Below are 12689 nucleotides of genomic sequence, written 5' to 3'. Positions count from 1 at the left end.
TTGATTCACAAAGCCTGAAATGCAGTATACATTTTTCTGAGAAATAAAAAAAACAAATGGAGTGGCCCACATTCTGCTTTTGTTTTCTGTCTTGCCCTAGTGTCAGCAAATAAACATTCATCTATAATCTAACCCAAATTCATTTTGAACCCTGATAAACCCTGATAAACTTAAATAAGATGAGTAATAAATTGGAAGCATGGGTGTCCACAGATAGTGGCAAGGGGGTCACTTGCCCCTCCCTGGACTTGTACTTCATAATAAAGGATATTCTCCTACCATATGTATACTGTATATATTGTTTTGTTCTTTTTTATATGAACACATTTCTTAAAATTACCATTAAGAACCTGCAATAAGCTTATAAAAGGCTTATATCTTATGGTCAGCACCCCTTCAAATAATGGACCATCCCAATGCCTATTCTACTGCTCAGAGTAGCAGTCTGGTTTATCTGCCCCTTCCCTCTGTGAGAAGCTTCCTGCTCCTCAACTGTGTGAGGAATGAGAGAATCACAAGAGAGCATCTCCTCCTGATGAAGCAGCTTCTTTTCCAGGGCAGATGATTGTGAATCTTTTGGGTTAAGCTTAGATTGTGATGCCAGTGTATGTGTGTGTGTGTCAATGTCAGGGTATGTGTGTGTCTTTGTGTGTATCTATGTCTGTGTGTAAAATTAACTGTTAGTGTTAATGGGTGTTTGTATGGGCAACTGTGTTTTAAGAAGATATGACTAACCCTGTGTGTGTTATAGAGACTATAAATGAACATGTGTATAGCTGTGTAACTACATTCATAATTGAATCTTATAGGTACAGGTTGGCTGTTGGTTTTGGCTACAACCATTCTCTCAGTGCATTTGCCACAAAGCACATAGAGTTCCATGGCCTTACTCTATTCACTGTCCTCTTTTTACCACCAAACTCACCTCTCCTTTGCTAATAACCCTCTGCCTAATGCTATATATTTAAATATTATAATATACATTTTTGCACCATTTAAAATGTTTCAGGGGACCAGAAATAATGGTGTAAAGTAAAGGAAATGTATTATGCATTATATATTGGTGGGACCTAGGGTTGCCACATTTTCCCACGAAGAACTCTGGGGGGAGGCGGGGATGTGGTGCAGGGGGTGGGGTTGTGATGTAGAGGGGTGGGACTGTGGCATTGGGGGCAGGACTATGATGTGGCCAGATTTGACCCAAACAGGCTTTCTAGGTCAAATCCGGACAGATGACGACACTAGTGGGACCATAAAAAATGGAATAACATATGGAAAAACTTTAGGGTAAAAAATTAGGGTATGTAAAATGGAGGCTTCTCTGTATCTATCCAGCTGTATCTAGAACTCTAGAGGAAATAATATTCTACAAACAGCTGGCTAATAATTGTCTAAGAAAGTATAAAATACCAACTGCTGTCACTCAACAAGGAATTTGTTTCACTAATAGAATGGCAATGCTATACATATGCAACAGTTACTACTTTATATATTTATAGAAAAGCTGTTGTTAGGCTTGTGTGGAAACCAAAATATGGGTACAAGTAATATGTGTAATGTGTTTTATTCCTTGCCCCCCCCCTGGAAAATTTTCTGTGGACGCCCATGGTTGGAAGACATAAGTCACAGTATAAATGTCAAGGTATACAATTAAAAAAATATATATGTATAATGGGAAAATATTAAAACCATGTCGGTTTTTAAAAGCTTATTATAAACATTTAAATAACGGACATACCTATAACATATTCTATCCAAAACTGGTCCTTTTCTGGATTGTAAGGCCGGTTAAAGTCTATCTGGATGTCAAAAGTCTGTCCACGTCGTATGATGAGTTTCCTATTGTAATATCTGTCAGTGTGATGTTCCTGCTTATTCTTTTCATTGGTCTGCTTGAACAGATGGACATTTTGGACTTCTAGGTAATCTGCAATAAAAAAAAAATATATATATATATAGATTTATTATACGATACTTCATAAGATAAACTGTTATAAGATAGATGTCTCCATTGAACTGAATCATGAACGTCATAATTCATTCCCATAGTTGTATTGGAGATAGATTCAAAGCCTATTTACTTCATATGGTCTATTGGCATTGCCCAAAACCTGTTCATACTCTCATTTTGTTACTAGTAGTAGACTTTAAGTCTTATAAAAAGATTAATGGTAAATTTCTCTTTGTTGAAAAAAAAAAAAAAAATTTCTAATCTCCTATGAAGCACATCAAATAATCTTTAACCTTGAGAAATTAAAGTCCTTAATATAATGGCTCATACAGAAGTCTTTCTCCGTCACCTGCGATCAGTTTTAATGTGTTCGACCACAGAGGCGCGCACCTGCATTCGGTGTTTACAAGCGACTTTGTGAGTACGGCCTTATTTAAAAGGGGATCACGAAAATGAAAATGTAATATAAGCTTCTTCATACTGAAGTAAGAAACTTTCTTAATACAATCCATTAAAAATTCTGCATTGTTTCTGAATTAATCAAGTTTATATTCACTATTCCTCTCTCAGCATCTGTTTCTCTTCATTCTGTTTTAATGCAGCAGTTGGGTGTCAGATGAATGATCCAATATATCTTATAGGGGGGCTCCCTTTCCTAGCAGATGTATTAGAGCTCACAGGGCCAGAACTAGGAGTAGGCAGAGTAGGTACGTGCCTAGAGCGCAAAGCTGGGAAGGCGCCAGGCACGTACCACCTCTGTCGCCTACCCCATCTCCGGTCCCCTCACTCCCCATCTTCCTGAGCTTCCTCACGCCAATTGGTGCTTCTGTGCAATCCCGCCAGTGTCAACTCATGCTCAGCCAGTGCCACGGCCGGCCAGGTTGCCTAGGGCGCCTGGCCTGTGTGGCCCAGCTCTGAGAGCTCAATCAAATAACCGATTTCAGTAAAAAACACAGTCTAACAAAATAACTGCCTTTTGCACAAATCCTGCATGTAGAGAGACTGGATTTCTGGTGATTTCTAGCAGGGCCATAACTAGGGGTAGGCAGAAGAGGCAGCTGCCTAGGGTGCAGTGATAGGGGGGCGCTGGGCAGCTACCTCTAAAATTTGTCCTCTGCCTACCCCTAGTCCGCAGCCCTCAGTCTTCCTTCCCACCTGTGACCCTCCTCTCCATCGCTGTTCCCTCACTCACTCACCCCTCCCCTCTCTTCTCTCTCAGTCCGCCGGCTCCCTTCCTCCTCTCAGCCCCTCCCTTGGGCCAGATTCAAATCAATGAGATTTGAATCTCATCTGGTTTTATGGGCCAGATTCAATTCCAAGAGACAACTTTATTTTATGCTTTATCACATGAAAACGTATGGGCAAGATTCAATTTCAGGAGAAAATATTTTTGTTCTAATTTAGTTAATTGTTTCCCCATAGACTTCAATGGAGTGAATGATAAACAGTAAAATAATTGAATTGCATCTGACTGTATTGGAAAATCTGGAATTCAATTAGAAGTATAAAACAGAACTCCTATTATATGTGATTCCTCGGATGAACCTTCCTCTCCCCTTACACCACTGATTAATTATGACAGCCTTCACCAGTTTGGCAGAAATGCCTACTTACAAAACCATGAATAGGGATATCACTAAAAGACAAACTAATGTTTCTTTTTCCTTTTTTCGTTGTAATTCAATTAGAAGATAAACTTTTCTTTTCAAATAGAATCTGGCCCATTGATGTGAAATACAGAATGGTTGTCCTAACTTTGCAGGTCATGTGATTAAAGTATTAAGATAATCTGTACATCCATCAGTGAGTCCATCTGGTACCTGCTTAGGACCTGGGGATTTCTGGATAAGGGATCTTTCACTAATTTGGATAACCATACTTTGTCTGTTAAAAAAGGATTTAATTGTTTTGCATACAATAATGAATGTGTTCTGGTTTTGATCAAGTACAACTATTTTTTTTATTACAGAGAAAAGGGAAATACTTTTTAAAAAAATTTTAATTATTTGATTAAAATAGACTCTATGGGATATGGCCTTCCCGTAATTCGGAGAGTGCTGGATAATGGTTTTCCATCAGGGGAACCTGTATATATCCTATTTCCATACTTCTCAATCGCTCTTTTTATGATAGTTTAGCAAATGTGTAATGGCTTACTGCTGGCATTATACAATAGTGAGTGTGTTTTGTTTATTCCTTGCAGCTGTAAGATTTAAATTATGCTGTAGCCTGATAAATTATTAACTAAGAGCCAATAAGGCCTTTTAGCTAAAAAAAAAAAGATGTCTACAGCGGCAGCAGAAACATAGGACTACTATTAGCCTGGAGCTACTGCAACCCTATGAAATTTGAGACTTCCATCTTTCAAGCTCCTTCCGTGGAACTTTTTGGCAGCAGTAGAATTAAAAATTATTTATTGTCACAAGGCAGTTGTATCCTTAGGCTAGTATGGCAGCCCTGAGACACATAGTTGTTACTAAAAAGCTTACTCATTCTTTATATCATTAATTTATAACAAACTGCAGTCATGCACGCATGCTTAAGATGATTAAATCGAAACCAGGCACTTTCCTCTTTGCCAAGGGTTCTCTTTTGCCAAGACTGATATTGAGCCATTTTACCACTGAAGGATCTTCTTTTGCTGACCCTTGGCTTGGAATCGGGGTTTGGCATCTTCCTTTGACTTTGTCCCTGCCTGCTGATTCTGGTTATACTGTATGTTCCTGGGTACAGAAGTCTTGTTCTGAGATCAAGTGATCCTTGTCATTTGAGCTATTTCTTATTTTTAAACCAAAAATCCAAAGAACAGACGGCACTTCTGTAAGGTGGGTTTTATTGGAGGTCCTGCTGGAAAAAACCTTACGCGTTTCGGGAGTTATCCCTTAGTCATAGGTTCATATTTCTTATTTTTCACTCCTTCATTGGCATTGAAGTCCTGTTCCCACTCCAGACACTGTAGCTAGTTAGAGTTGCAGGAAAGGCTACAAACCTCTGTTTCTAGCTTTGTTGAGAGTACACCAATTGCAGATAGTTTTGTCAAGACACATCATTTGGGACAGTGTGTCTATTGATTAGAATGCAGGAGTCATCTGATCACCTAAAGGAACTTGTTTCAGAACACTTACAAAATATCAAACCTACTATAAGCATCACAAAAACTATACATCATATGTTGTCCTGGCAGACAAGCCAAAAGAGCCATAAAGGGTTCATTTACTTGGTTGATACATATTTTACTGCCACTTGAGGCACTACAGCAGGGCACTAGGTGTCAGTAGATAGTATACAATAGACATGAGGATAGATATCACATGCTAAACTAGCAGCTCTTATATGGCTGCATGTGTCATCCATTTTGATTTCTAATATACTGTATAATTTCGATGTATGTATCTTTTTAGCCCTGTGGGTTTTTTTGACTGCTATGTTCATTTTATAGGTATTTATATGTGTATTAATAATGGGCAATCATACATCTTTGATTTCTGCTCTTTTCATTATATCTACACATTTATAGTTACTGTGTTGTACATTCGGGAAAATATATACAGGGTATTCATTTTTACAATTACCTTATCTAAAGTTGTTCACGTTAAAATTAACTTTTATAGGCCTATTTATCGAATGTTAGTTGTTTTTGAAAGCATGACTAAACTCACTTTCTCTAAATCCACAAATACCATGATTGTTATTAAAAGATTCAAACTGCACCAGAGGAAGGACCCATGAGGTCCGAAACATGTAGTGCCTTGCAACCTTAAATGAATCACTAGCAAATACTCCAGTGAACCTTTATTCCTACATGATACATTTTCTAGAAGTGGTGAAACCAGATCATTGCTTGATTGAACAGCAGACTACATTGCACACGATTTGTGGATTCAAATACCTTATTATTTTGGACATTATTAAAAAATTCAAACTGAAGAAGCATGAACAGGAAAAAGTTGCAGAAAAGTCATGACAACCATGACTTTTTCAACTTTTCTCACGATAACTTTTGTGTTACTGCACAAAAGCCAGTGTCAAAAAACCCAAAGATACCTGAAAACCTCAAAAACCACAAAACAAAGAAAGCTCTTCCAGTTGTAAAAGGGACATCTGCCATTGATGTTTACATGATATAAATAGTGATATTCTAAGACAACATGCAATTGGTCTTTATTTTTTATTATTTTAGGTTTTTTAATTACTTAGGGGCACATTTACAAAGCTCGAGTGAAGGATTCGAATTAAAAAAACTTCGAATTTCGAAGTGTTTTTTTGGCTACTTCGACCATCGAATGGGCTACTTCGACCTTCGACTACTACTTCGACTTCGAATCGAACGATTCGAACTAAAAATCGTTCGGCTATTCGACCATTCGATAGTCGAAGTACTGTCTCTTTAAGAAAAACTTCGACCCCCTACTTCGGCAGCTAAAAGCTACCGAAGTCAATGTTAGCCTATGGGGAAGGTCCCCATAGGCTTGCCTGAGATTTTTTGATCGAAGGATATTCCTTCGATCGTTGTATTAAAATCCTTCGAATCGTTCGATTCGAAGGATTTAATCGTTCGATCGAACGAATAATCCTTCGATCGTTCGATCGCAGGATTTGCGCTAAATCGTTCGACTTCGAATATCGAAGTCGAACGATTTTAGTTCCTAGTCGAATATCGAGGGTTAATTAACCCTCGATATTCGACCCTTCATACATCTGCCCCTTAGTGTCTTGTTCAACTTTCCAGTTTGGGATTTTAGCACCTGTCAGGTTGCTAGGGTCTATTTTATCCTAGCAACCAGTCAGTGGTTTAAAGGAGAAGGAAAGCTACGAAGGCATTTTATTGCCAAAATATTAGCCAGAATAGTGCAAGCTATAACACTATATTTATTCTGTAGAATGTTTTACCATACAGCTCTAGAAGCTCTCTGTTTATGATAGCAGCTGCCATAGTAGCTTGGTGTGACATCACTTCCTGCCTGAGTCTCTCCCTGCTCACTCATAGCCTTGGGCTCAGATTACAGCAGAGAAGGGGGGGGAGGAACAAACTGAGCATGCTCACGCCCAGGGCAAAGAGGTTTAAGCTGAAAACAGGAAGTCTGATACAGAAGCCCATGTGTACTCAATAGAAGGAAAGAAATGCTGTGTTTCTTTTGACAGAGGACTCAGAACAGCATTACTTTGAGGGTTTACTGGTATATTTAGGTGGACCTTTCTGTTAAGGCTCACTCAGTTTTAACCTTTCCTTCTCCTTTAAATCAGAGACTTGAATATGAATAGGAGAGGACCTGAATAGAAAGATAAGTAATAAAAAGTAAAAATTACAATAGTTTTAGCTGCCAGGGTCAGTGAACCCCATTTGATAGCTGGAATGAGTCAGTAGATGAAAATAATAAAGACTCATTAAAAAGTTGCTAATTATTGCCGATTCTATAACATACTAATAGTTAACCTAAAGGTGAAATACCCCTTTAAGGATTTATGGTTTATGATATCTTTATACAGACACTCATAATATATGTTTTAATGCTCAATTTTTTGGCTTTCTTTATTATTTCATAAGTGAACAGCTAAAGCATCTACTTTCTCTACCCCCAGTTTCAGTGTGGGACATACAGATGTGCCTTATATTATTTTTATGATATTCTTTCCTGCAAAAAATCATGATAACTTACTCATCAATCATCTCATCAGCTACAAGTCTCTTCTTCAAGCCAATGCCAAGTTCCCTGTTACTCTGACACTGGGAAAATACCATAACAGTGTTATAGCTATTATGATCCTACCATCAGCAGCTTTTTATTTATTGCTACTGACAGGAGAGCAATTAGGTTCTTTTCTTTAGTTCACAACTCATTTTTAATGCCGTCTTCACAAAGGTAAGACTCTGGATATATCTCCCCATGCGGTAACAATGTAAATGACATGCTTCTTAATGGCTTATTTATCAGTGGGAAAAAACAAATCAAATATTTTACAGACATAAAAAAGCAATTTATTTGCTAAATACAAACGTGCAGCTCCTCTCCAAGGTTGCCTTTGTTTTCACCATGAATCATCATAAGCATATGTCTTTGGGTATCTGTATTTTTGCTGTATTCTGCAGAATGGCAAATAAGTAATTGAATGGGAAGGGTATTTTTTCATAATATAAATTTCCAAATCATTATTGCCTTTAACGGGAGGTTAGAAAAATCAAGAAACTAAAAATATTTGGTTGCAGATAAGCAAAATGATTCAATACGTTTAGAAAAAAAATGGTATTTGTGGATATGGAGAGGAAGTTATTCAATGAATATTTTACATTTACATACGTGGAGGCTATCTCATTAAAATTCTTATACAGGTATAGGATCCCTTATCCAGAAACCCGATATCCAGAAAGCTCCGAATTACGGAATGGCTCTCTCCCATAGACTCCATTTTATCCAAATAATCCAAATTTTTTAAAATGATTTCCTTTTTCTCTGTAATAATAAAACAGTAGCTTGTACTTAATCCCAACTAAGATATAATTAATCCTTATTGGAAGCAAAACCAGCCAGTTGGGTTTATTTAATGTTTAAATGAATTTCTAGTAGACTTAAGGCATGAAGACCCAAATTACGGAAAGATCCGGAAAACCCCAGGTCCCGAGCATTCTGGATAATAGGTCCCATACCTGTACATTTTTTTCACAACAGATTCTTGTGTCCCTGGCACTATAATGGATATTAAAGAACAGTAACACAAACAAAAATAAAAAAACAAAACTGCACAACAATATTTAGAACTTTCTATTTCAGTGAAATAGAAAGTTTGAATAACAGCACTCTTAAAGGAACAGTTACACCACAAAATTTAAGTGTCTTAAAGGAATGGCAATAGAATGTAGTATTGCCCTGCACTGGTGTTTTTGTTTCAGAAACACAACTATAGTTTATATAAACAAGCTACGTTGGTAACAAGCTACAAGCTGGCTAAATCTATTATGTAGTAGTTGAACTATAGCTAAGCACATTATTAAGAGACTACTAAAAGCTAATTGGTGCAAGATTACAGCTAGGAGGAGACATTGGAGTCTAACTATCATATACAAAACTTATAACTGAGTCTGAGAGTCAGGCATAGTAGCCAGACAAGCACAGTAACTTCTGGTACATTTAATGGCAGGTGGGTGTGGCCTGTCCCATTATTGCTCTCAGCTTAGACAGGAAGAGGAATAGGAGTAAGTCATAAAATAATGGCAAAACATCAGGAATGCCCTTAACCAAAATGGCCACACAAGCAGGTTACTACAATAAGAATAGAAATATCACCTAAAATGATCATATTTATGTTTTGCATACTTTTCTTTTTCTACAATCATTAGAAGTGCAGCATTATATTTCTCAGCCATTTGTAAAAACTTCCATTTATGAACCTGTAGTGTTTAACAGCAGCTCTTTTAGGAAAGGTTTGTTCATGTTTATTACTATGCAGCACAGGGGACATTAGAGGGCGCCCTCTATAGCAGGCCAGATACTTTGCCTTAGCCATGTGGAGCAGAGCTGGCCACTTCTCATCTTGTTTGTATATGGCAATAAGCTTTGTTCTTATTGGTTCAGGAATGTGACTGACAGTATTGCTTCACAGAATGGTTATTTTATCTGTTTTGTGAAACAAAACTGTCATTTTGTGGAAAGAATGAATCCTGTACTATAAAATCTTGCTTTCTGTCACAGATATCTATTTTGTCAGTCAAATCTAGCTTGACAAGCACTAGTTAGTTACACTATTATATATTATGTCCAACTTTGTTTTTACATAATTCATTCTGTAAGTAACTCTGCACATAAGTGTGTCCGTTACATGGAGGTTATACATTTGTGAGACAGATTGCTTGTTAAACTGTACAGAATGGAGTTTGTGATATAATGACATCCTTTTGTGCACAAACCAGATTTTGTTTTCATTCTTTAATAGAAATAAGTATTTTGTATATTTTTTTATCTGTGTATGGTCACAAATACTTATATAACATGAGAGACATTCATTCTGTGTATTAGGGATAGTTTTGTATACAGAATGTATTTGGGACAAACGGCACCCCATATCATTCAAGCACAGGACACACAGTAGATCTAAGTTCTAAAGAATCTCCTTGTATACTACAGAGCTTATCTGTTATCTGCTGTGTATCCTGTAGCCTTTTTCAACTTTGAATGGCTGCCCCCATGGCTACACAGCAGCTTATTTATTTAAACTATAGTTGTGTTTCTGAAGCAAACACATGAGCTTTAGCAGTGCAGTAGTGATGTGTGGGTCGGGTTTGTCCCGACCCACAGCTGACCAATATCCGACCTCCCACCACCCGCGCCGCCACACCGATGACATCACAAAAGAGGAGGAGCAAGTAGGTGTCAGGAAGAAGAGCCGGACCCACCCCCCATCTGCAAATGGGGTTGCGAGGTCGGCCCGAACCCAACTGACCCCCAGGTCCTGCGGGTATCGGGCCGGCCCGCACATCACTACAGTGCAGCACAACACTACATTGGTTGATACATTTCTCAGCAGTATCTATGGAATATTAGCAACTATTTTATTCAGGGTTGGAGTGGCCTGCCAGGGCCCTGGGGAAACTGGAAAAAGTATTTATTTTTGGTGAACTATCTGAAAACAACTGAACTGAAAAAAGTGTTTGAAAGTGAACAAAAAAAAAAATACATCAGAACCCTGATTTCATATCTTCCTGGGTACTGCAAAAATCTAAACTCCTTTAAATAATATGCTTTTTTTTAGTTGCGTTTTTTTTTAGTTTTAAAGTAGACACCCTTTAAATGGGGGGTTGTTCATCTTTTCAAAACTATTAGTTTGACATTGACATTAATATTCTGACACCATTTGCAGTTGATTTTCACTTTGTATATTTTTGTAGTTTTCAGTTATTTAGCTTTTTTTTTTTTATTCCTTATCAGCCAGGTAGTGGTTTAAATGAGAGATTGGAATATGAATAGGAAAGGGACTGAACAGAGAGTTAAGGAATAAAAAGTAACAATAAGGATAAAATTGTAAGCTCAGTGAGCCCTGCTTGAAAGCTGCAAAGATGTAGAAGAGAAAAGCAAATCATTCAAAAACTATAACAAATAAATAATGAAAAACGATTGTAAAGTTGCTAGGAATAGGACATCCTAAAAGTTAAAAATAAAGGTGAACCACCTTTTTTGCAAATAACACTTGTATTGCTTCATTAGGTCAGACCTGGAAATATTATTTTATTTTCTGTGGAAGGATGAATGCTTCCTTTGAGTAGAGCAAGAAAAGAAATCATCCACATTTTACCAACAACTGATAATATTGTATAAGCTCTGTTGATATAATGGGATGCCAGTAATATTTTACTACTTTGACTAAATTTCATTAGAACACTGACAGCTTTAACTTGGTTGTAACTTAGCCAGAAATATTTTAAACAGGCATTTACACCAAAACAATTTCAAAACAACGATTCACTAACTTCGAGTGAAGGATTCGAAGTTAAAAAACTTCGAATTTCGAAGTTTTTTTTGGGCTACTTCGACCTTCGAATACGACTACGACTTTGAATCGAAAGATTCGAAGTAAAAATCGTTCGACTATTCGACCATTCGATAGTCGAAGTACTGTCTCTTTAAAAAAAACTTCGACCCCCTAGTTCGCCATCTAAAAGCTACCGAAGTCAATGTTAGCCTATGGGGAAGGTCCCCATAGGCTTGGCTAACTTTTTTTGATCAAAGGATATTCCTCCTCCAATCGTTCGATTCGAAGGATTTAATCGTTCGATCGAAGGAATTATCCTTCGATTGTTCGATCGAACTATCTGCACTAAATCCTTCGACTTCGATATTCGAAGTCGAAGGATTTTAGTTCCTAGTCGAATATTGAGGGTTAATTAACCCTCGATATTCGACCCTTAGTGAATCGGCCCCTAAGTGAATGAAAGTAGCAGAAGTTACTACATTGGCAATCAGGTCTTAGTATTACATGATAGGGAGGACTTAATTTGCCTTTCTTTACATTTAGTAAGTTGTATTTGCTTGGAATTCAAGTAGTAAGGGTTATCTTTCATGTATTATCAAGGCTATCTGCAAGATCTGTTTGATTATTTGAGTGCCCTCTAGTAGTTTTGCAAGAACCCACTGACAGAAGAGTTGTGCGTTTATGTGGGGTTTAAAGCTATTGCTTTGACCTTGCCCATCTGCCTTGTGATTAGTTTTTATAGGATTTAGGTTGCTATATTATGGACGAAAAGGTGCAGCCTAGAATGTATTCATTATGTTAGTAGGCTTGAGGATATGCTGAGTCAGATGGCTTGTTGAATGTTAACATGGAATCTATATCATCTGGGTTATTCTCTCTGGTTCCATGTACATTAATTATTGATGCTTGTGTGAAGCCATCATTCTTCAACGGTTTGTGAAGAACTATATACTACACATTATTTACAAACATGAATTGATTTGTTGAAACCCTAAAATACTTTTTAAATAGTGTGTTTATGGAAATATATGTTTCTGGGCTTATCCATGTCACAGCACAGATCTAAGATATTGTATTGAATATATATATATATATATATATATATATATATATATATATATATATATATATATATATATATATATATGGGAATTTTTATACAGAATGCTCGTTGAAGAATGGTGGTTTCAAACAAATAGTCTCAAATAGTTAGGGTCGGACTGGGCCGGCGAGACGCAGGGAAAAAACCTGGTGGGCCCGGGCCCAAACCTACTCCCCC

At 37.2% G+C, this 12689-nt stretch overlaps 1 protein-coding gene across 5 annotated transcripts in view; it reads right to left on the bottom strand.

Annotated features, from left to right (window-relative positions):
- f13a1.S (coagulation factor XIII, A1 polypeptide S homeolog) overlaps nucleotides 1-12689 on the bottom strand; it is a 121106-nt gene that overhangs the window by 53061 nt on the left and 55356 nt on the right. For all 5 annotated transcript variants that reach the window (XM_041567674.1, XM_041567675.1, XM_041567676.1 and 2 more), the window contains one exon: nucleotides 1739-1927. In XM_041567674.1, coding sequence (XP_041423608.1) covers nucleotides 1739-1927 — 189 coding nt within the window. The remainder of the gene's footprint in view (nucleotides 1-1738; nucleotides 1928-12689) is intronic.

The sequence above is a fragment of the Xenopus laevis genome, chromosome 6S (genome assembly GCF_017654675.1).
Source record: "Xenopus laevis strain J_2021 chromosome 6S, Xenopus_laevis_v10.1, whole genome shotgun sequence".
Classification (NCBI taxonomy): domain Eukaryota; kingdom Metazoa; phylum Chordata; class Amphibia; order Anura; family Pipidae; genus Xenopus; species Xenopus laevis.
Note: the sequence above shows the minus strand (reverse complement) of the source record. Positions and strands in the feature narration are given on the sequence as shown.